At 50.1% G+C, this 23,025-nt stretch overlaps 1 protein-coding gene across 10 annotated transcripts in view; it reads right to left on the bottom strand.

Moving 5' to 3' along the window:
• Positions 1–10,732: 10,732 nt before the first annotated feature.
• Positions 10,733–23,025, bottom strand: part of TRAPPC9 (trafficking protein particle complex subunit 9) — a 733,986-nt gene continuing 721,693 nt past the window's right edge. For all 10 annotated transcript variants that reach the window (XM_001142596.8, XM_063816568.1, XM_063816569.1 and 7 more), the window contains 2 exons: positions 12,365–12,588; positions 10,733–11,618 (listed from right to left, as the gene is read on the bottom strand). In XM_001142596.8, the coding sequence (XP_001142596.4) occupies positions 11,451–11,618; positions 12,365–12,588 (392 nt within the window). In that variant the 3' untranslated portion in view covers positions 10,733–11,450. The remainder of the gene's footprint in view (positions 11,619–12,364; positions 12,589–23,025) is intronic.

Below are 23,025 nucleotides of genomic sequence, written 5' to 3' on the forward strand. Positions count from 1 at the left end.
TGGCATGACAGAAGCAAGTAGATGTTAGGCAAGGGTTACTAGTGCATTGATGAGCTCAAATTAACAAGACTGGAGAGATCTAAGACATCCAATGGAGACTTAATATCTTTTAGGAAATGCCAAGATTTTATACAGAAATTTTACTGGGTTTATGTCCAAAGCAGGCTCTAAACAATAATATTGTTTCAGCATCTTTTACACATTCCAGAAAACCAATTCCTTTCCCTTCTGATTTGAAACACACTATGGGAAAGGCTAAGGGAATTTTCCTCTTTTTGAAATAAGCAGCAGTGTGCACATCGCTATCCTGAGCATGAGATACACCTAATGTCACTGAATTCTCTGTAGGGAGAAACTCTGTAGGGAGGTGATACTATCAACACTGAGGCTTGGAGAGGTGCAGTGACTTCCCAGGACATTCAAATGGCAAGGGCAGAGTCCAGATCTAAAGGGCATAGTCCGGATCTAAACCCAAATGAGACTGGATGTGAAGCCCAAGCTTTCACTGGCAGACATGGAAGCCTCACATGTCCTCTGGTGACTTCCTGGTTCGTCGAAGAGTTCCAGTCCGTTTATTCAAGGCCAGGCGGAATACAACAAGCACTGAATTAGGCATCAGGAGACCTGGATTCTACTTCATGCTCTGCCACCAGCTTTTTGGGGGCCTGGGCCAAGACTTTTCAGACTTCTGCCCTTCTGCAACTGAGTTCCTTATAAGGCTTGTCTCCGGAGTGGTGGCTGTAGGTCGCTGTCCGTGGTGCTAAAGGCGTTCCTGCCTGAGGGCTCCAGCTTCACTCACAGAGGAGCAGGCTTGGGCGGCTGCCAGGAGAACACTGTGATTAATCAGCAGGTTTGAAATGGCAAACTAAATTCTAAAGGTGGAAGGAAGGAAGAATTCTTTATTGGTTTGCTGGGTCAGTGCCAAAGGATCTTAAAATTCTTTCTCTTTTTTTCTTAACCAAAAGCCACGTCTTTGACAATTCTCATCATCTGAATTGAATATCTCACTTTTTGGACAGAGACCTAGATTAATTAAGTTTCCACTGTGCAGGTGAAGAAATGGAACATTTCCGAATTTCTAAAGCTCTTTGTTTGCTCCTCACAAATCCCATTATTCTTTCCCCCAGAGGGAATCAGTATGCTAAATTTCGTGTTAATTACTTTTTGGTCTTTATCATTTGCTTGTGTGTGTTTCAACTTGTGTATATATCCTTAATAAATACATTGATTTGCTTTTAGAACTGCACTTAATTGGAGTCATACTGCATGTATTCTTCTATCCCTTGCTTTGTTCCTTCAACATTATGTGTTTGAGATGCATTCATGTTGTTGCATATTCATCATTGTGTAGTATTTTTCTATAGAGTATGCCATAGTGTATCCATTCCATTCTTAATATGACATATGAATTTTGTCATTTTTCCTATTATTAGTAATTACACTATAAACATTCTGGAACATATATTATGTTGCACGAGACTTTAGGTTTCATTAAGGTATGTAGCTGGTAGTGGAATTGTTGGGTTATAGCCTATGACTAGTTCACCTTTACTAGAAGTGGCAGAGACTTACGGTGTTCACTATATCCCATTCTCTCCTCCTCCTATGGGAGATATGACCCATTTGCAGTCAGTTGGAGTCATGAAACTTGCTCTGCCCCATGGATTCTGAAGATAAGTCACATATCCTTGCCAGGTTGAATATTCTCAGTACAGTGTCAGACCCTCCTCATATTACTCCATTTGTGACTTGTCTTTCCACTCTCTTTGTGGTAAATTTTGATGAACAAATGTTCTTAACTTTCATATAGCTGTATTTATCGTTTGTATGGCTTGTGCTTTTAGTGTCTTATTTAGAACATCCATTCACTATGCCAAGATAATAAAGATATCTATAATGTCTTCTAGATGCTTGATAACTTTGCCTTTCATGTTTACATATTTACCTAGAAAGCATTTTTTATATGGTGTGTAGTAGGGTCCAACATCTTTTTCCCTATGGTTACTCATTTTCCCAGCACTGTGTAAGGAACTGTCCATCCTTTCTCCACTGGTATGTGATAGTGATATGTCATGCATCAAGTCTTCACATAGGGATATGTCCATTTCTGGGCTCTCCACTGGTCCATTTGTCTATTCCACACTAATTGCTTTAGCATAACAATACATTTTGATTTATTCTTCAAGAGTATGTTAGCCGTTGTTGGACCTTTGCATTTCTACATAAATTTTAGAATCAGCTTGCCAAATTCCACAAAAAAAGTCAAGATTTTTATTGGCGTTGCATTGAATCTGTAGATCAATTTAGCAAGAATTTACAACTTTATGAGAAGGAGTCTTCCAACCTATTTATTTAGATCTTCTTTAATGTCCTACAATAAATTTTTATAACTTTCTCCATAAAGGTCTTGGATATTAAAGGAAAGATTTATTCTTGGTTTCTGTATTAGTTTCCTATTGAGGTTGTAACAAATTGCCACAAACTTAGTGGCTTAAAACAACACAAATTCCTTATCTTACAGTCCGGGAAGGATGAAGTCTGAAATGAGTCTTCTCACTGGGCAGAAATAAAGGTGTCAGTAGGGCTGCATTCCTTATGGAGTTCCTAGAGGAGAACATGTTTCCTTACCTTTTCCAGCTTCTGAAGTTTGAGGCATTCCTTAGCTTTTGACCCCTTCCTCCATCCTCAAAGCCAACGACATTGAGCTAAGTTCTCTTGCTGCCATCTCTCTGGCTCTCCTTTGCCTCCTTCTTTCCCTTTTAAGAATTCTCATGATTAAATTACATCTACCTTGATAATCTCCCTATCTTAAGACCAGATGATTAGCAACCTTAATTTTATCTGTACTCATTCTTCTTCTTTGTCATGTAACTCGGTATTATCATAGGTTCTGGGAATTAGGATGTACACATCTTTCAGATGCTGTTATTCTTCCTACCATGGGTTCTTTATATTTTTTGAAGTTCTAAGAATAACCTTTATAATTTTATTTTCTAGATGTTTGTTGCTATGGTGCAGTAATGTTGTAGATTTTTGTATATCAATTTTGTATACAACCTTGCTGAATACAATTCTAGTAAATCTACAGATTCTTTAGTTTTTGTTATTGATGATATAATGTACATGAGTTTTGTTTCTTGCTTTCTAGACTTTATGCCTTTATGTGTGATTCTCTTTGCTTTTCTGTGCTAGTATGGACCCCTTATACAATGTTGACTAAAGTGAAGATAATGAGCATCCTTGTCTTATTCCTACCTCAATAATGAGAATAAGGCTTGCTGTATACAGTTTTTACAGATAGTCTTTTATCAGGTTAAGGGAATTATCTTCTAGACCTAGCTTGCTAAGAGTTCTTTTTGGGTTTGGGGAGTTTTTAATCATGAAAGAATGTTGATTTTTATCAAAAGCTTTTGATATGATCATCAAAGGATGATCATATGATTTTTTCCAATTTGTTAGTGGGGTGAATTCACTAATGCTTTTTTAATGTGAAACCAACCTTGCATTCTCTGAATGAAGACACCTTGATCATGATACACTAACTTTTTCACACATCATTGAATCTGTTACCATTTAGAAGTTTTGCATTTTAAATGATGCTTGATTTAGCCTGAAATTTCCTTTCTCATGTTGCTTCGTCAGATTTTGGTATTAAGATTATACTAACCTTATAACAATATTTGAGTGTTTACTCTTTTTCCACATTTGTAAATATTTTGTATATCATTACAATTTTTTTGTTCCTTAAATATTTATTAGATTAAAAACCATCTGGGCCTACAGTTTTCTTCTTGGAAAGATTTTTACCTTGATTTGATTTCTTTACTGGCTTTAGGATTATGTAGTGTATTATCATAAATTCTATTACATTTTTCTAGAAAATTTACATTTAAGTTTTCAAGTTTATTGACATAAAATTCTTCATAATTTCCTCTTACATTTATAATATCCTTGTATCATTGTCTGCAATATCTGATGTCCCCTTTATTTGTAATGCAGTTACTTGTGCCTTTTTTTTTTTTGTCCTTATTAATCTAGTCAGAGTTTTCTCCATTTTATCAGCTTTTTCAATAAATAACCATTGGCTTTTTCCTATTGTGTGTTTCTTTTCTATTTTATTAATTTATGATCTTATCTTTATTATATCCTTCTCTTTTCTTTGATCTCTACTGCCATCATTTTCAGTTCCTGGGGATGGTGCTTAGCTCATTAACTTTCACACTTTCCTCTTTTGATTACAAGCATTTGAGTTTATAAATTCTCCCTCTAAATACTGACTTATCTGAAGCATACACGTTTTGACATATACTTTTATTATTGTCCATTTTCAATATTTCCTACTTTCCATGTTGGTTTCTTATTTCAACTATGAGTTATCTAGAAGTGTTACCTAATTTCCAAATACATGACTTTTATAATTATAAAAAATTAAAATGATAATTAAACCACAAAAAAGTGATCAATTTCTAACTGAATCATATTGGGTTCAGATAATGTGATCTATAATACAGTCCTTCCACTACATATTGGGCCATAAAACAAACAATAACATATTTGCTTGATGAAAATGTCTCTGTACAGCAGTTGAAATACTCTATATATGTCCATTAGGTCAAATTTATTAGACTTTTCAAATCTTCTCTACCCTTAAAATTTTTGTCTTCTTAATCTTTCATTTTCTGAGAGAGCTCTGTTAAAATCTTCCACTGTAATTATTGGTTTGTCTATTTCTCCTTATAGTTCTGTCAGGTTTTGCTTTATGTATTTGACACTGTATTATTAGTTGCATACAAATTTGGAGTTATTATAGCTTCCTGGTGAATTACTACTCTTATCATCATGATATTATTGTCTTTATTTCTAGAGTAATTTTGGTTTTTGTGCCTTATAATTTCTTTTCATTAGGACTTTTCTGGTACATATTTTCTTGCCATTTTATTTCAACCTTCTGTATCCTTATGTTTTAATGTATATTGTAAACATCATAAACCTGATTTTGTGGGTTTTGTCATCTTTCAGCTAACAGATTTAGTATATTTTCATTTATTGTAGGTACTTATTTCCATAACTTATAATCACTTTTTAGCTGTTACATAACTTCTCTGTGCCTCATTTTTCTCCACTGTAATACAGGGATAATAGCAACATCTACTTTAAAGACTTTTGGCTGGGACCAGTGGCTCATGCCTATAATCCCAGCATTTTGGGAGGCCAAGGTGGATGGATCAGAGGTCAGGAGTTCAAGACCAGCCTGGACAACATGGTGAAATCCCGTCTCTACTAAAAAAATACAAAAAAATTAGCTGGGCATGGTGGTGGGCACCTGTAATCTCAGCTACTTGGGAGGATGAAGCAGAAGAACCACTTGGACCTGGGAGGCAGAGGTTGCAGTGAGCTGAGATTGTGCCACTGCACTCCAGTCTGGGCAACAGAGTGAGACTCCATCTCAAAAAAAAAAAAAAAAAAAAAAGACTTTGTAAGTAAGCTTATCTATATCTATATATCTCCTAAGGAAGGAATAGAGAGTTCCTTATAAGCATACTTGTTTTATATTTTATAGCATACATATGAAGGTTTTATATATATAATCTTAGGAGAATGCTTAACACATACGGCTATATTAAGTGTAAGCATCACTATTAGTATTATTAATACCATTAGGGTTGTGGTTTTATTTGTTCTGCCATTTCTATTTCTTTCTGTAGTTTTTCTTCTTTCCTTTCTTTACTTCTTTCAGACTGATTAGTTTTCCTTATTCCAGTTTTGGGGTTCACAAATTTAGAAGTTGTTCATGCTATTTTTCATCTTCTTGATAGTTACTCCAGAAATGGAAACCTGGAAACCTTTTTTTTTGAGACAGATTCTTGTTCTGTCTGTCCCCCAGGCTGGAGTGCAGTGGTACAATCATGGCTCACTGCAGCTTCAACCTTCCAGATTCAAGTGACCCTCCAATCTTAGCCCTATGAGTAACTGGGACTACAGGCATGAGCCACCACCCCTAATTTTTAAATTTTTTGTAGAGATGGGGTCTTGCTATGTTGTCCAGGCTGGTCTTGAACTCCTGGGCTCAAGCGATCTTCCCACCTGAGCCTCCCAAAGTGCTGGAATTGCAGGCGTGAAACATCATGCCTGGCTGAAACTTTCATAAATAAAGCACCAAAGCCCAAGTCTAAGTCAATCAATATCCTTACCCTCCTCCTAAACCTTTGAAATTGAAATGAAAGGACCTTATCACACTTTAATTCCAATCATCCCCTCACCAACATTTATGTGCTATTTTGCTATATATGTTAATTCTATAATGCTGTAACTCAACAATTCACAATTATTACATGTACTGTAAATGTTTGTTTAGATTTACCGACATATGTATCACTGAATTTGTTCTTCCTTCCTTCTTGCATCTCTGACATTCCATCTGCTATCAATTTCCTTCTACTTGTATTTCAAATTCCCTTTAATGAGGTTTTGGTGGTGGAAAACTCTGCTTTTGTTTATAATAAAATGTCATTATTTTACTCATTGAAAAGTATTTTTGTTGCTCAGCACATTCTCGATATTATTTCACTAACTCCTGGACCCCACTGTTGTTGGTGAGAAGTCAGCTGTCAATTAATTGCCACTCTTAGGGAAGTAATTTTTCTTGTCTTTCTCTTTTAAAAATCATCCCTTTGCTTTGCATCTGGTCTCCTGAAATTGTATTATGATGTCTCAACTGTGTATTTTAAATGTTATCCTACTAGGAATTTCTTTGACTTCTTGAATCTGTGGATTTTTATCCTTATGAGTTTTAAGGAGTTCTCAGTCATTATTTCTTCAATACTGCATTTTCTCCATTTTCTTTATCTTTTCCTCCACGAACTCCAATTAGATATATTTGACAGTTTCTCACTTTGTCCTCCATGTTTCCTTACATTTCTTTCATATTTTCTGGTCTTTCTGGTTTCTGTTTTTAATAACGTCTTCAATTCTACCTTTCATTCACTAGTTCTGTCTTGAACGGAGTTTAATCTGCTCTTTCAGCTATTCATTAAATATTTCACATCAATTCTGTTTTCCAGTTGCAGAAGTTCTGCTTGATTCTTTTATGATATTCTAGCTCTTTACCCATTTTTATCTTTTTCATTTCTTATAACATGTTAAGCATAGTCATTTTAGTCTATGTCTGATAAGTCCAGTATGATTCCTTTTCAAACCTGCATTTGCTGATTTTGTCTCTCCTAGCTCTCACTCATGATGCATTGCTTCCTTGTGTATTTCATGACTTTCTTTGTTTTTAAACTCTGAAATAATCATTTTCCTCATAGAAACTCTTGCAGGTTTTTGGATAAAAATGAATTCCTCCAGAAAGGATGTGTTTATTTCTTTGTCTGGTACCTGTATTATGGAGTGCTGTCTTTGAAATTAATTAACAACTTAAGGCTTGGAAGAGGCAGTTAGGGAGTCTAATTTGGGACTGCAAATTCATGGGAGGGTCAATATGGAATCAAAGGGTCAAGATGGAATCAAAGGGTCAAGACAGGGAGGTGTTATATCTACTCTCCTAGTAGGGTGGGAAGAGGATTATTTTTAGTTCATCCTTTACTAAAGGTGTAATCTTTAGGCTCTCAAATTGATGCGGAGCAGTCATCTATTCGATTCCCCAGCCAGTGGGCCCTGAGCTTTGTCATCCTTCCTCCAGTTTTGGAAGGCTGAAGACATTGATACTCCGGCTTTGGCAAAACCCCTCAAAGTGGAAGTTGGCATCAGTGCACAGCTCAACTCCCAGGACTTTGCCTACACACAGGTACTGGGGTGAATATTTCTGACTCTCCTGCCGGGTCGTGGATGCACTTACAAATGTGTTTTCAGTAAGAGGCTTAGCCTAGACCCTTAGTCTAGATCTCTAGCCCTTCATGTTGAAAGCCTTTTTTGATCAAAATTTATTGTGTCTTAAGACATTGCTTGAGGCCCCAAGAGCCATGTGGTCACATACATCTCTCTCTCTTCCCTGCTTACTGGGATCAGAAATACCTCTTAACAAGTCATCATTGACAATTTCTTGGCTGGTAGGCTCAGAAGCCCCAAATGATGCTTACATGTTTTGAAACCATCTACAGGTCCGGACTTTGCTTGAATACTTCTATTGACAAAGAGCTCACTCCATCAGCATTTCCTGTCCCATTTCAGCACCTGTGTTAGAAAGTTATTCCTTACATGCTTCATGTTACCTAATACATTAAGCCATGCAGCGGACTAACGGAGCATAGCAATGTGGCCTGTTAAGGGTCCCAGGAGAAGAATGGAATTTCAGGCACATGGCACAGGGTATTTCAGGCACAGGACATGTGGATGGAATTAAAAAGAACAGCAATGGGAAGGCTAGGAGAAGGGACCCAGTATTTATTAAGAAGTTGCTATCATGTGCTAAAAAAAAATCTAGGAGGTTAAATCAAATAAACTGGTATGAAAGTGTCCATGAAATAAGTATTTTTATCTCTATTTATTCAGATAAAAAAAATCAAGGCTTAATTTAAGTAACTTGTCCAAGGTCAAGGAGTTGACAAGTGGCTGAGCTGGAGTTCAGCATCTCAGACATCTTCCTTTGAATCCTTGCCTTCCTTGTGAATTTCAGATGACGGAGCATGACGGCTGCATGATTATGGGGTCACCGGGCCTGTCCTGCCCTGAGGGACCAAGGATCAGAAGGGCAGAACCAACTCGCTCAGCTAGTGAAGTGAAATGGACATGATCTGTTCCTGGCTTACCCTCCGCTGGCCTTCAGGAGGTTTCTGAATGCACCAGGGGCCTAGAGAAGCAGCAACCGCTGGACTGTATTGCCAGGTAGCCAGTAGCGTGGGGCCCTGGAAGAGGCTGGAGGATACTGCGCTGTCACTGAGACACCTGCCCCAGGTCCTCCATCTCAGCCACTGCCCACGAACACAGCTCCACAGCCAGAAAGACCCAGCCACAGAAATGCCAGCAAACAACACCCCCGGCTCTCCACATCCCACGGTAAAGCTCCAAACGCTTGGAGCACACACAAGGCCTGACTCCAGGTCACCTTCTCTACTGGGACAGAAAGGGTGCCCTGGGGGTGGGGAAGGGCCTGGGGCTGGCAGAGCCAGGCTGTATTTGGGTCATTTTCCAGGAGGCCTGGGTTATTTCTAACACCCCCTCCTCCAAGAAGACAACTTTGCCTCCTGCCCCTTGAGGTTCTTCCTTCTTGTGGCATCCAGCATTTTCTCTGGTAACTGTTGTGGGTATTTTTTGTAGTTTGGGAAACTAAAAAATATAGAAAACTGCAAAAAATAATTACAGTCACCAATATGCTTGCCACTCAGAATCAAACACTGCCAGAGTTTTCCATATTGGCTTTTCTAGGCTTCTATATGCATCTATATCTAATCTGGATCTGTGGCTGAATCTATATCTGTAGCTATGTGTGTACTTGTATCTTGATCTATTGTGCTTTTGAAAGGAAAGTACGTACTCAAGTCCCCGGTGACCAGCACCCTCATGCTGACATCAGATGAGATGTCAAATGCAACTCCAGTTGAGGTCACTCTTCTACAGGGGATGTGTATCCTTTCTACCTTTTAAACATGTTGTTATAGACACGTTCTGAGGCATAGAAAATTTATAATTTGGGGGGACATTGTCTACACAAGTGAGGTTGGGCTGAGCCCATCATCCTGCAATGTGTTGTTTCATTCAATGGCATATTTTTGGGCTCTGTTGAGGTTGACACACATGGATGCTGTTTGTTCCATTCAGAAACAGCCCAGGTGGCCAGGCCCTCAACTACGCTGAGGCATCCTGAACGGAAGGGCTGAAGAGACCGCCCTGGGGTCCCCACCCACTACTGCAGCCAGACCTTCTGGGGCTGCCTTCCCTGGGGAGCCTCGAGCAGACGCTGAATGAGCTCCAGGAACTGAGGGCCACTGGACACCCGCCCCCACATGCCCCCAGCCCATACCACATCACAGTGTGCTCCCATCATTCACTGAGCGACAATAGGAGGCCACAGATGGAACAAAAAGCCTGTTCCTCAGGCCGGAGGCCACAGGGTGACCTTGCTCCCAGCGAGGGAGGTTTGGGCCTGGGGCTTCAGGTCCTCAGGAAGTTCCCTCAGCCCCGCAGGCCTCCTGATGCCAACATGACTCTGCCCCATGGGAGGCCAGGGCAGCCACTTCCTGGCTCTGCCTGTTTGGCCAACTGGCCTTTAGGAAGCCCTGCTCTCTGTCCCCCAGTACTCCATGGGAGTTTCAGTGCCCAACGGGCGCCTGACGAGCCTGGTATCTGCTGGGGACCAAGGGCTGTTTATCCTCCCTGGGACCTGGGGAGCTAAGGGTCAACACAGCCAGAAGCCTGCCCCCAGGCCAGGACTCTTGTGGGTGGTGTAGACACACCCCAGCTCTGGCCCTCAAGGGAGATGTGAGCCGTGTGCTTTCTCTCTCCCGTCCTCCCTGAGGAACGCAGGGCCAGCTGCCCACTGTGGCGGCAGCTCGGGCCCAGTCACACTCCTTCACTGGTGATCTCCCTCCCCTGCGGGCCTCCCTCCACCTCCCAGACAAGCTGCTGGTGACCAGATTCCTGTCTCAGGGTTTGCTTATGTGAGATCTCTAACTCAGAACCCGTCCCCCCTTCCTGGGTCCGGCTTCTTCTGGGAAGCCAGCCACCTGAGGTGGGGGCTGACGGGCTGGGTGGGGGTCCCGGACCACACTGGGCTAGCAGATGCAGGGAGGCAGGGAAGGGGAGGCAGGCCATTTATTGAAGAACTGCTCGCAGACATGGACACACACAGCCATGGTAACCAGACGCCACCCTGGGGCCAGGGAGCACCCAGAAACAGCCCTGGGCTGCCAGCCCAGGCCTGGACATTTGCCCACCACGGGTGGAGGGCCTCTCTTGGCGTCAACCATCCACGACTTCCTACGGCACCATCTCTCCTGCCAAGTTGCCCATGGGGGTCTCCAGGAAGAAAACCAGGCTTGGGGGATTCCAAGGCCCAGGGAGGGTGGGAAGCTGCCCACGCCCTCAGGCTGTGCCCAGCCTCATGCTCACCATTTCTTTCTATGGCCAAAGGGAAGTGGCTGGACGAGGGAGGTCCCTCTGCTGGGATGAGCAGCACAGCACGGCTGGGGCCCCAGGTCACAGAAACGGGTGCAGGGATCCTGGGACCTGGGCTGGATGGGCACCCGCTCTGGGATTTCCTCTGCTTCAGCCTGTGTATGGTCCAGGGAACAGTGTGGGAAGGGGCGTGGCATGGGGGTGGGGCTGCCATGTCCGGGGCTTCTGCGTAGCCCAGCAAAGATGCTACAGGAGGAACAGGAGGAGAGGGCTGGGAGGGGTCTGGGGGAGGAGGAGGAGACGGGGCTGCAGTGAAGGCCTTGCTCATCGCAGGGGGTGTGGGAGGCCAGGCAGGGTCACCTCTGGCCCTGCAGAAAGAGGGACGGAAGTGGGCGGGCTCAGGACTGTGCCTCCAGGGCACGCACATGCACACTGGGCAGGCAGAACCAAGAGGGTGGCAGCTCCTTGCTGGTGCTGTCCTCGTGGAACCGGATGTGGAGGAAGAAGTCTCCCGTGTAGAGGAAGAGGAGGGCCCCAAGGCAGGCCGACTGGCCGGACGGCTGCACCTGAGCAGGGAGGAGAAAGACACATCAGTCTGGTCAGCAGCACGGGCCACGCAAAGCCACCAGGAATCCCGGGAACCTGCCTGGACACAGGTGTTATGGGGGAAGCGAGGGCCGCCCAGGCCTGGCTCCAGTGCCCCCTCCAGCAGGTCACTGCGCCTCTCCGAGCCAGTTTTCATCTTGGAAAGGAGCTGCCAATATTCCCATTCCTGAATTGTTTGGGGGCTCAGGGGGTCAGGAGTGTGGGAGGGAGTGAGGGAGAGGTTGGGGCAGAGGGGAATGGAATGTTAGCCTGTGCTGGGGCCTGACAGTGAGGTGCTGAGAGGCAGCTTGGGAGGTAGGAAGTGGGAGGTGGGTGCTGAGGGCGTGGGCTGGAGCCTTTCCGTGGGAGGAGCGGCAGGCACGGGATGGGTGACAGTGACATCACAGTGAGGCCACAGCAGGGTCCAATCACGGAGCGGCACCCTGTCCTGGGCACAGCTCCCATTCCCTGCACGTTTTCCTGCTTCACCAACCCTGAGGGCCTCACTGTCCAGGACTGAGAGACAGGTGAGCTTGTCTAAGTTCCTGCAGTGAATGGGGCAGACTCAGACTCAGTGTGCACACGTGACCACAGAACCCCTGCTGCTATCGTCTGCTGGACGTATGCTGACTCCAAAGCCCACCACCCAGGGAAGGGGGACGATGACCATGAGGGTCTGGGCCACATGGCCAGAGGCTCCCAGACCACCCTGCACACCACCACGCACCGCGTCGAGGTAGAAGGTGCTGGAGCCCACGAAGGAGACGGTGTCGTGCAGGTCGTAGTTGTGCACGCCGTTCTGGTGGTCCTGGAAGGGGACCACAGTGAGGGCGAAGGGCCCTACACTGCGCGGGCTCCGGTTGGTCAGCCGCACCTCCAGGCGCACGGGGTCGCCCACCTGGCAGGCCGCCGCAGCCTCGCGGTCACATGGCTGTCCGTCCACCAGCACATCTGTAAGGGACACGAGACTGTCGGGGGCTGGGCTGGCCTGCACGGCCCAGCCGGCCTACCCCACCCACTCGCTGATTCATTCATTTCTTCCCTCCTTCACTCTGCAAGGCTGCCACCCACTCCCTGCCAGGCTGGACACTGGGGACACAGATGTGTGACCAGTTCCTGGTCTCCGGAAGAGGAACCTGGCAAAGACGGGTGTGGTAGCTAGAGCTATGACTCAAGGGGTCTGCACCCCACTGGAGGGGCCTCTGGGAGGGCCTCCTGCCACAGCCCACCTGGAAGGGGAGGAGCTCTCTAGTGAGTCAGGGGCTCCTGTCCAGGTGAGAGTCTGACACCGTAGAGGCGAGGGCGTGGAAGGGGCCCTACAGGCCCTAAAGTGCCCCAGGTCAGGGGTCAGGTGAGCTTTGGGGCACAGGCAAGCCCGAGGTCCCTCTCCTCCAGTGGCTGCAAGATCGCACACCCCAGGAGGTGGTGTCTTGATCTCGTTCCCCAGGAGGAATGCACAGTGGGCTTCAGCACTCCCTATAAAGTGGCTGCACTGTGTTTTCTTCATTCTATCAGCCTGTCCAGGGTGCCTGACACACAGCTCAGCACAGAACAGGTGCTCAGGGAAGTGGCACGGTTCTGGGACCCGTGGACCCTGCCAGGCAGGGAGCTGGGCCTGGGCGAAGGAGCATGGATTCACCTCCTCTTCCCTTCCTTGCTTACATGCCCCAAGAGCTTGCGGACAAGGAGGACGCCTCCTAACTGGGCAGCAGCAAGGAAGGAGGCTGAGGTCAGGGTGGGCTGGGGGCGGAGAGGGTGTGCCCCCTCTCAGGGAAGCGAGCTGATGATCAGGGTGGCAGGTTTCATGGTGAACCCCAAAAGATATGTGAGAATGTGACCGTACTGGGGAAGGGGGGTCTTTGAAGATGTAATCAAGTGAAAGGTCCCGATAGGAGCTCATTCTGGATTAGAGTGAGCCCTGTAGTGAGTGACAATGTCCTTATATGGGGCAGAAGAGGAGGAAGCACAGACAGAGACAAAGGCTGAGACTACAGGATACGGGCAGGAGCCAAGGAGCCCTGGGTGGCTGGAGGCCCTAGGAGCTGAAGGAGGGAAGAATAAGCCCCCAGAACCTCCCATGGTCCTGCAGCACCTTGGTCTCAGCCTTCCTGCCTCCAGAACTGAGAACACACATCTGTTGTTCAAGTACCCAGTTTGTGGTCGTTCGCTGTGGCAGCCCTAGTAGGCTAAGACGTGGGGGGGGGGGACCCTTCCTGCTGGGCAAAGGCCACCTGCTGTGACCCTGTTGTGGAGGTCACGGAAGTGGGAGGTCCCGCAGCCTGCAATTTGACTTCATGTCATCCAAGTACAAACTGCGTGGCCCTGGGAGCCAGCCTGAGCCCCATGGTCTGCCATGGCTGATCCTGTGCTGTGGGCTATCACAGCAGGCAGGTGGAATAAGGATGACATGATGGTGACACGCATAGGGAGAGCAGGTGGGCCACAAGAGCGCTCCCACCCCTTCTGCCCCTTAACACAGTCACGGGCATCCTGGGCCGGGCCTGTTGCCAGCACCCTGCAGTGGAGGATCCTGGAAACACCCTGACCCACAGCCCTCTGCCCTTGACCTCTGTTTTGTGGCTGCAAGGAGGGCCCTGTGGGGTGTCCTCACTGCAGCCTGGAGAGGAAGGTCCTCTATGGACTGGCCTGCCTGGCTCACACGGTCAGGCCAGAGCAGGCAACTTCAGGCGTGGTCGGGCCTCCTGCTGTCCTGCCTGGGTTCCACTGCCCTCACACACAGGTGAGGGGGAAAGCACCTTCTAAGACCCCAAGCCACTCTTTCGACCCCTGAAGAGGATGGGGGCAGAGGGGACAGGATATTGAAAGTCCCCGCACCCAATTCCCAGCGAGTCCTGGCTCAGAGCCTCTGGGCCTGTCTCCTCTGCCATCCAGGGTCCTGGGTTCACAGGGAGGCTGTGGGGGCCTGGCAGGCAGCAGAGGATCTCGTGGCCACGGCACAAGAAGATGGACTCCTGGGACATCAGTGCTCTCCATAGCCCGTGTGCCAGAGAGGCTTAAGGGTACGCAATTCTGAAACGTTCATGTCCAGTGCGTCCTTATTTTCTCATCTGAGAGAAGTCAGCGCGTGACTTACGATAAGGAGATGAGGACATGGCCTGTGCTATTAGGGAGCCACCTGAATGTGGCTCGTGTCCACTGTTTTCCAGTGTAAGTGACTGATGCACACCTTTTTATATTGAGCTCTGTCTGAATTCTGAGTTTATGTTCCTGGAACAGTGAGGCAGATGAAATGGTGGCACAAGAGAAATAAACATTTCTAAGAGAGGCTGATAGGTCAGACTGCCCTCCAGGAAGGCTGGAGGCCTGTGCCCATCCCCCATCCTCAGGGCTGGAGCTGAAAGGGGCTGCAGAAACCATCTGATCCCATTCATTCATTCCAAGATTTATTAGCTGGCTGCTGGCTCTTGCAGCCAGTGTGATGAGCATGACCCACTGCTGAGCAAGCTCACAATCCAGTGGGAGAAGGAACGCTCAGCCAAGACCTGGGGCATGCCAAGCCTCTGCATGATACAGCACTCAACAGGTGCCCACTATAGGGCCCAGGGAAGTAGCCCTTCACTCTGTGCCACTGTGGGGATGGCATCAGGGAAGGCTTCCTGGAGGAAAGGACACCTTTCTCTATTCTAGTGTTTTTCAAGGTTATGATTTGCTCTCAAATCCCAGCTTTTGCTGCATCCTACACTTCTGGATGTGCAGGGCCACCTGCACTGAGTCTGACCAGGCTGGGATAAGCCTGGGGGTCCTGAGGCCCTGCTCACTGGGCTATGTATAGTGCCCCTGAGTACTTCCAACAGTGCCTGATGTGCAGCAGACAGCATCAAGATGGGCTCTTTGTTCTCCCAGCTGGTCTGTCCTGCTGAGTCCAGAAGGTAGGACCAGAAGGACCTGAGCTTGAGCGCTTCTATCTATGGGACCCCAGGGTATGTCACTACACCTCCTGGGCCTCCGTTTCCTCTTCTGTAACATGGAGCCAATTCTAATGCTAACAGTTGTGACAAGTTCATATTCTTGCTGTGAGGAGCTCAGTCACAGCACGTCCCAGTACCCATGAGCATTTGAGGGACTTTGTCTTGAGGCCCAGTGCTGTTGCGGCAGCGGCTTTCGTCTCCAGCTTTGGTTACCTGTCTGTGCTGTGCAGCCCAGCACAGGGAGGCTCCAATCCATAACCAGCCCTTCTCCCTCCTCTACCTCTGTGCCACCCAAGCCAGGCCTCAGTAAATGTTTCTTGAACAGTGAACCGAACCAGGCGCGGTCTGAGCCTCTTGAATAAAAGGCGGGGAGATGGAGAGAGCAGATGTCAGGGCGGCCTGGTTGCTGGTTCCATTAAGGGAAAGATACGATTATGTGCAAATCAGTGAAGGGTAGTTGGCTCAGTACCACCCTGCCCTGTTTTTGGTTTTTTTGGTTTTTTTTTTTTTTTGCAGAGAACTGTGTGGGCTGCTGGGGCAGGAGAGGATTGGTCTGTGGGCTCCTGGGCAGAGCCACGCTGGCCTGCCTGTTTAACCCTTCCTAGCCCCAGCTCTGTACAACCCCTTGGGAAGAGAAAGCTGATGAAGGCTTAGAGCCAGTTGTCCCTGTGAACGCTGCTGGTGGAACCTTTCTTTGCTACTTTCTAAGAAGAGGGGAAGGAACGTGTGGCACTTAGGTGTGAGGCCAGGGTGGTAGGGGTTGGCAGGGGTTGTGGGCAGAGCCACACCCTGTCGGAGCAGGAGGCCAGGCTGCAGTCCCAACTTTGCCTCTGACTTCCCTTCACCCTGGGAAAGGCCGTTTGACAACTAGTGCCCCCTCCATCTCATCTGTGAAACTGGGATGATGATCTTGACCTCCCAGACTGGGGGCAGGGGTGAAGAGCAGAGAGGACCCAGCCAGAGCGAGCACTCCTGCCACAGGCTCTCCTGTGTGGCCATCATTGCAGAAGGAGGGCAATGCTCTGGAATGGCAGGCAGCACCTGTCTTGCTCTCTGCTCTGTCCCTGCTCCCAGGGTGACCAACTATCCCAGTTTGCCCAGGGCTAGTTTGGCTTTTAGCCTGCATTGCAGGAAACCCTCAGTGCCAGGCAAACTGGGACGGTGGGTCACGTTACCCCGAGGCCTGGCATCCACAATGACTGCTGACCAAATTAATGCATTTCTGTGCTCAGCAAGCAGCCGTTTCCTTCCTTGCTCCACAGCTGGGGCAGCCCCTACAGCTCCAGCAGCTCAGATCCAGGCATACAGGCACCAAATCCCCTGACGCTGACTCTTTCCTGTGACACAGAGGAAAAGCAAACCTTCCTATGACGGGGCAGAGCAGAGGTCTGTTTTTGTCTGAGAGCATTAAGCTTCCTGAATTCAAAAGGATGCCCTGGTCTCCCCTGGGACCCCCAGGGTACGGCTGAGGAAATGCGGTGGAAACGGGTCTAATGACCGTGATGATGATGATGGCGGCGATGCTCGCAGCTGCCTTGCAATGAGAACATGTGACCGCATGGCAGGGCTGTGCCCGGGTAGGATTCGTGACCCCATCAGCAGCAACACCGGCCACATCCATTGTTGTCAATTCACTTCTCTGACTCTGGGCCCGAACAAGCGGTGTCCAGTCCTGGGGCATCAGAGGAAATGGGCTCATTTCTGCAGGGCCCCACTCTCCACAGCCACCCTGCTGAGCAGGGCTGCACGGAGCATATAAGAGGCGAGAAGAGAAGCCAGGGCCACCGTCCATTACAAGATGGCTTCCCCGACTCCAACCAGGACGGACCTGGGATAAATAATGGGAAAAATTTCTCAAAGACAAGCTGCTTTGAAGCAGTTTCTAAACTGCCACTGAGGGACAGAAAGGAACCACACGTGAAAGCGCGGGTGCTGCTGGGAGCTCACCCCGTCTGTGGCCCGCGCAGGGGCTGGCTCTACTCCTGGCTCCCCCAGCATTCGGCTTCTATCGGCGCTCCCCAGGCAGGCCCTGAGGGACAGAGCGGGCAGCCCAGGGGCCACGCAGCCTGCCTGTCAGCTTCAGCTGGGAAGAGTGGGTGCCTCCTGGGGGGCCCGCTGCTCAATCACAAGGTGAGCCCTAGAACCGGGACCCAGTTCTGTGACGGCAGCAGCCCGGCCGGCTGGTCCCCAGGAGGTGGGCAGGGATGCCAGCGCATGTGTCCCCTCCCTTGGCCGCTCCTCACCACCCCCCAGAGCACCTTCCCACAGCCTTCAGGTGGGGGTCATCCGCCCTCCCCCGCCGGAAAACCCTGAGTCTGGTGTCTGGGTGTGTAGGGTCCAGTTTTCTCCCACTGTTCTCTGGGGCTGGCCCCCGTCGGGCTTCCTGCCACCCTCCATTTCCTGGTCCACCAAATGAGCCACCTCTTGGCAGGACTGGCTCCTCCTTCCCTCTCCCAGGCAGGATGGGGCGGGATTTGCACAGCTGTTTGTCGAGGAGCTGTTAGCAGCACAGGCCCCAGGCTCCTGACTGGCTGGAGAATGGACTGTCTTGGGTTTGAGTTACTTCTCTGTGAATCTCCACCTCTCTGAGCCCCAGTCTTTAGGTGGGGTAGAAGGAGACCACGTCAAGTGGGGTTTTGTTAGGGGCCGCTTGATCCTAACCACCATGGCTCCCAACCTTCCCTGAGGAGGGGAGGATCTGCAGGAGCAGCGGAGGAGAACTAGGACAGGGATGCTTTGCATTTCGACAGCTTCTCCAGGGCCCTTCCTCTCCCGCGGGCTGGCTGTGAACACTGACAAAGCTCTGTGCCGGATGCAATTGAGAGGATGGACGCAGCAGGGGCAGGTCCTTCCAGCCTCTCCCAAGCCAGGTGCCAGGCAGGCAGTTTCAGCCCACTCTGACCACGAGGGAGGCAGACCCAGGGCCTCTGGGGATGTTGGGTCCCCTTAGGCCTTTTTGCCTGGACCTGGAATGCCCTATCCCAGGGAAGCAGCAGCCTAGGGAGGGGAAGGGGCTCCTGTGCCCACGGCAGCCCGTGGTAGGGGGGTCATGAGCTGAGAGACAGAATGACTAAAGGTGGAAACATGCCTAGCAAAGCCTCCTGAATCCCCAGGACTTCCTTCCCAACAGAAGGGGTCATGTGGTTGACAAAATAATGTGCCCCCTCCACTTGCCCATGTCCCAGTCCCGGGAGCCTGTATGTCCCCTCCCATGGCAGAAGGGGCTTAGCAGATGTGAAGAAACGGAGGTCCTGGAGAAAGGGAGAAGACCCTGGGCCATCGGAGTGGGCCCAATGGCGTCGGGAGAGTCCTTACAAGGCAAGAAGGGAGGCAGGAGAGGGGCACACTTCGCTGCTGGCTATGAAGACGGGGGAAGGCGCACGGGGTGCAGGCACCCCAGGAGCTGGAGAATGCCAGCCCAGGGAGGAAGGCAGCCCACAACACCGATCAGACTCTGGACCCCAGAACCACACGGCGGGGTTATGTGCTGTTTAAGCCACTAACCTTGTGGTCACTTGTGAGAGCAGCTGGTGAGCCCAACACAGGTAGGGGTCTGAGGACACACACAGAGCCCCCAAGGGGCCCCAGTCAGCCTCAGGGCCACCACTTCCCAGGCCACTAGGGGAGACCCAGCCTGGGCGCAGAGCTGGTCCTGGGGCAGATGGCACTGGGTAGGGTGCACAGCTCTCTGAGCCTCGGTTTCCTCATTTGGAATGGTCGCGCCTTCCTCTCAGAGATGTGGAGTGAGTGTCAGATCCTCTATGAGAAGTGCCAGACAGAACAAGGTGTTCTAGGAATGTCGGCTCCTGCCCGCCCCCAGCTTCTGAAACCCAGTGCACCCCAGGCTAAGATCACATCATTCATTTATCTAACAAGCACTGGAGAGGCCATGAGCCTCAGGCCCGTGCTCCTCTGGGCAACCCTGACATCTCGCCCGGGCACCACGGGGTCTCACCCTCCACTTTCTCCTCCTGCCCCTCTTCCCCATGCCTTCCCCAGTAGAGTGGCTCCACCACTGGCAGCAGCTCAAGCTGGGTCCTCTCCTCCCGGACACCCATCCCCAGCCTGGGACATGTCTGGTGCCCATGCAGTTGGGCCTCTGCTCAGCCTCCACCCGCCCCGCCCTGGCTGGCCGTTCCCTCTCCTTTCTGCACGACCACAGCTCTAGTGTGAGACGCTGGTAGGCAGTGTCACTTCCATGCTCCTCGCCTGCCTGGCCCGTGGCTTCTGTTTATGCTCAGAATAAAAGAAAGTCTTCATGAAATTCTCACCCCAACTCTGGTCTCCTCGGCCCTACGAGTTTCCTCCCAGAGCCCGTCTCCCAGGCTGTGTCCTCCCCGCCACTGCTCCCTGGCCATCCTGTCCCTCCAGCACATCCTTCCTGTCCCAGAGCCTCTGCACCTGCCGTCCTGGCCTCCCTACCAGCTCCATCCTGACGGTCAGGCCTTGGCCCTGCCAGAAAGGTTGTCCCTGACCACACAGTAGAGGGCTTCCTGCCCCTGCCAGCCACTCGGCCACATTCATGTAATTTCTCATGGCCCTGGCATCTGATCTGAAGTGACCTTGTTTATCGATTTGTTTCATTGTTAACTACCCGTGTTCCTCCTCGTCAGGAAGCTCCAGGAACACTGGCACTTGGCCGTCTCATTCACCATGGTGTCCCCAATACCCAGCACAGGCAGGCAAATGGCAGACAAGTTCCATTTCATATCTGCTGGACACATAGATGGATGAGTGAGTGAATACTGGGCTTTGGGGTTAGGTACCCAGGTTTGAACGCTGGCCCCACCACCGACTGGCTGTGCCCTGCCCCATTTAAACCCCTAGCGCACCGTTTGGCACATGAGGGACCAGGGCCACATCCCAGAAGTGCGTCCTGAATGAGGACTCTAGGCCCAGCTACCATGCTCCGCTCTGGGCCCAGAGATGACTTATGCAGGAGAACCTCATGTTGTAAGGAATCTCCTGGGAGCCAATCAGCCTCCTTCCTCAAGGCGTCACATCGGCACCGGCCCCCTCTTCCCTCCTGTCCCTGGCCCTGCTTCTGTTTCATATTTAATACCAGCCAGAGTTACGGACATAATTGTGTCTGGCCCAGAATTCCTCCTGAAGTCCCTGCCACATTCATGCTATAGCACGTCCAGGCTCTGGTAGAAACACGGGCTATAAGTAAAGGCTGTGCCTGCCAGGGAGGGGCTTGGCAGGGCACAGAGAAAGGAAGCCATTGGCCAGCCTGTGCATGGGGCCAGGGGGCCACCGTGGGGCTGAGAACGAGGCAATGCGCGCATGCTGGGCAGGAGGAGGCAGGCTGGCCGAGGCTCACAGGTGGTAAAGTGTGTCTCACTCAGCGCCCACATCCTCCTAAGAGGTCAGAGAGCAGGTGCAGCTTTATTTGCAGAAGCACACCGAGGTGTAGAGAGGTGACAGGAGCTGCCTGGGCCCCATGCGGGCCCTGCGGAAGCAGGTCCGGGAGCCCTGTCCTAGAGAGTGGTAGTCAGGGGAGGCAGTTCCAGTGGTGATGTTCAACAGGATAAGGCCCACACGGGCGGTGGGCTCAGGTGCTCCATGGGGACGGGGCCCCAACTGGAGCCGTCCTGGGGCAGACCCGTCCTTCGGCCTCTCCAGCTCCGGCTGTCGTGACCCGTGCAGGACTCAGGCTCCTGGAGGGCAGATGTGGTGCTGGCGCAGGCCTTCCAGTCTGGGCTCTGCCAAACACTGCTTCCACTGTGGTCTGGCTGTGTCAGGAGCAGCGCCAGGAGGGGTGAATCCAGGGAGATGCAGAGGCCCAGCCCTGGGCAGCTGCCATTCCCATTTCATTCCACAGCTTGGGACTCCAGCCAGAGGTTTCTGTGACCCCAGTGAGCCCCAAGAGGAGGGTGGAGGATGTGGGGGAAGAGGCCTGCCCTACCTGCACCCACGGCCTCCCCCTCCTCCAGCCTGCCCCAGCAGGGCACTCCCCCTTGGGCGTGACACTCCCCATTGGGCGTGATGCTCCCCACTGGGCGTGATGCTCCCCCTGGGTGTGAAGCTCCCCCCGGGCGTGATGCCCCCTCCCCCGGGCGTGGCACTCCTCCTTGGTGCTCCTCTGGTTGTCAACAATGGCTGACTTCTTGAGCACTCGCTGTCTTCCAGGCCCGGGGCTCAGCGCTCTGTAGGTATCCCCTAATTCAGTCCTTGGAGCAGCCCCAGTAGGAGGGCTGACCCTTGTTGCATTTGACAGATGACGCTCTTGAGGTGGCGAGTGGCTCAGGAGCTGGTCCCAGGTGAACAGCAGTAGGTGCTGAGCCCCCACTGGATTCCTGGGTTCTGGACTTGGTCTGGTTTTGTTGTTTTTATTGTTGTTGTTTTCCAGTAGCTTTATCAAGATAAAAGTCACATACCACACAATTCACCCATTTAAAGTGTACGATTCAGTGGTTCGTAGTATATTCAGATATGTGCGACCATAGCCCGTTTTCGAACATCTCCATCACCTTCAAAAGAAACCCTGTACCCTTTTAGCCATCACTGCCCTGCCCCCCAGACCCACTCCACCCCCAGCCCTGGGCAACCCAGTAATCTCCTTTCCCGCGCCATACATTTCCCTACTCTGACTCGCATATAAACAGAAGCGGAGGGCAGTGAGCTCCGGTGCCTGGCTTCCTTTGCAGAGCATGATGTCTCTAAGGCTCACCCGTGCTGCAGCATGGGTCAGTGCTGCGTGCTTTCTCATGGCGGGACAATACTCCATGTCTGGATGGGGCACATTTTGTTCATATAGCATCCACCAAGGGACACATGGGCTGTTTCCACCTTTGGCTGTGATGAGTGGTGCTGCTGTGCACATTTATGGAGAAGATTTTGTGTGGACACGGGTTACCATTTCTCATGGGTGTACACCTGACAGCAGACTTGTTGGGTCAAATGGCAACTCTGTCTAATGGTCTCAGGAAGCACCAGACTGTTTTCCAAGGCGGCTGCACCTCCATTCCCAGCGGCGGCGCGGGAGAGGCCTGACTGCTCCACGCCTTCTATGGCACTGTGGTTGCCTGGCTCTGGTTCACCCATCCTGGTGGAGGTGAAGTAGCATCTTGCCGCGGTTCTCACGTGCGTTCTCCCGATCTACCCCCAACCGGCCATGCTGCCGGCGCTCACTGCTCCCTGCACAGACAGCCCAGCTTCGCCCCACCAGCCTGGGACAGCTGTTTGGAATGGCCCTTCTGTGCAGTCCTCTTTGCTTGCAACATCCATAAGCCATGAGAACCCTCTATAACTCCAAGCCCTTGACCTCCATATTTCGGTAGTTTCTCACATTTTGGAGCCTGGGGCCAGACAGCAGGCCAGGGCTGAAGCTGGAAGTCTCTTCCCTAAGCAGCACAACACAACATGCAATCAGGGACCAGGCAAGTCAGGGGCCACCAGAGAGGGTCAGGACCCAAACTTTGGGCAAGCTATGGACCCAGAACATGGCCACGGGCAG

The sequence above is a fragment of the Pan troglodytes genome, chromosome 7 (assembly GCF_028858775.2).
Source record: "Pan troglodytes isolate AG18354 chromosome 7, NHGRI_mPanTro3-v2.0_pri, whole genome shotgun sequence".
Taxonomy (NCBI): Eukaryota; Metazoa; Chordata; class Mammalia; order Primates; family Hominidae; genus Pan; species Pan troglodytes.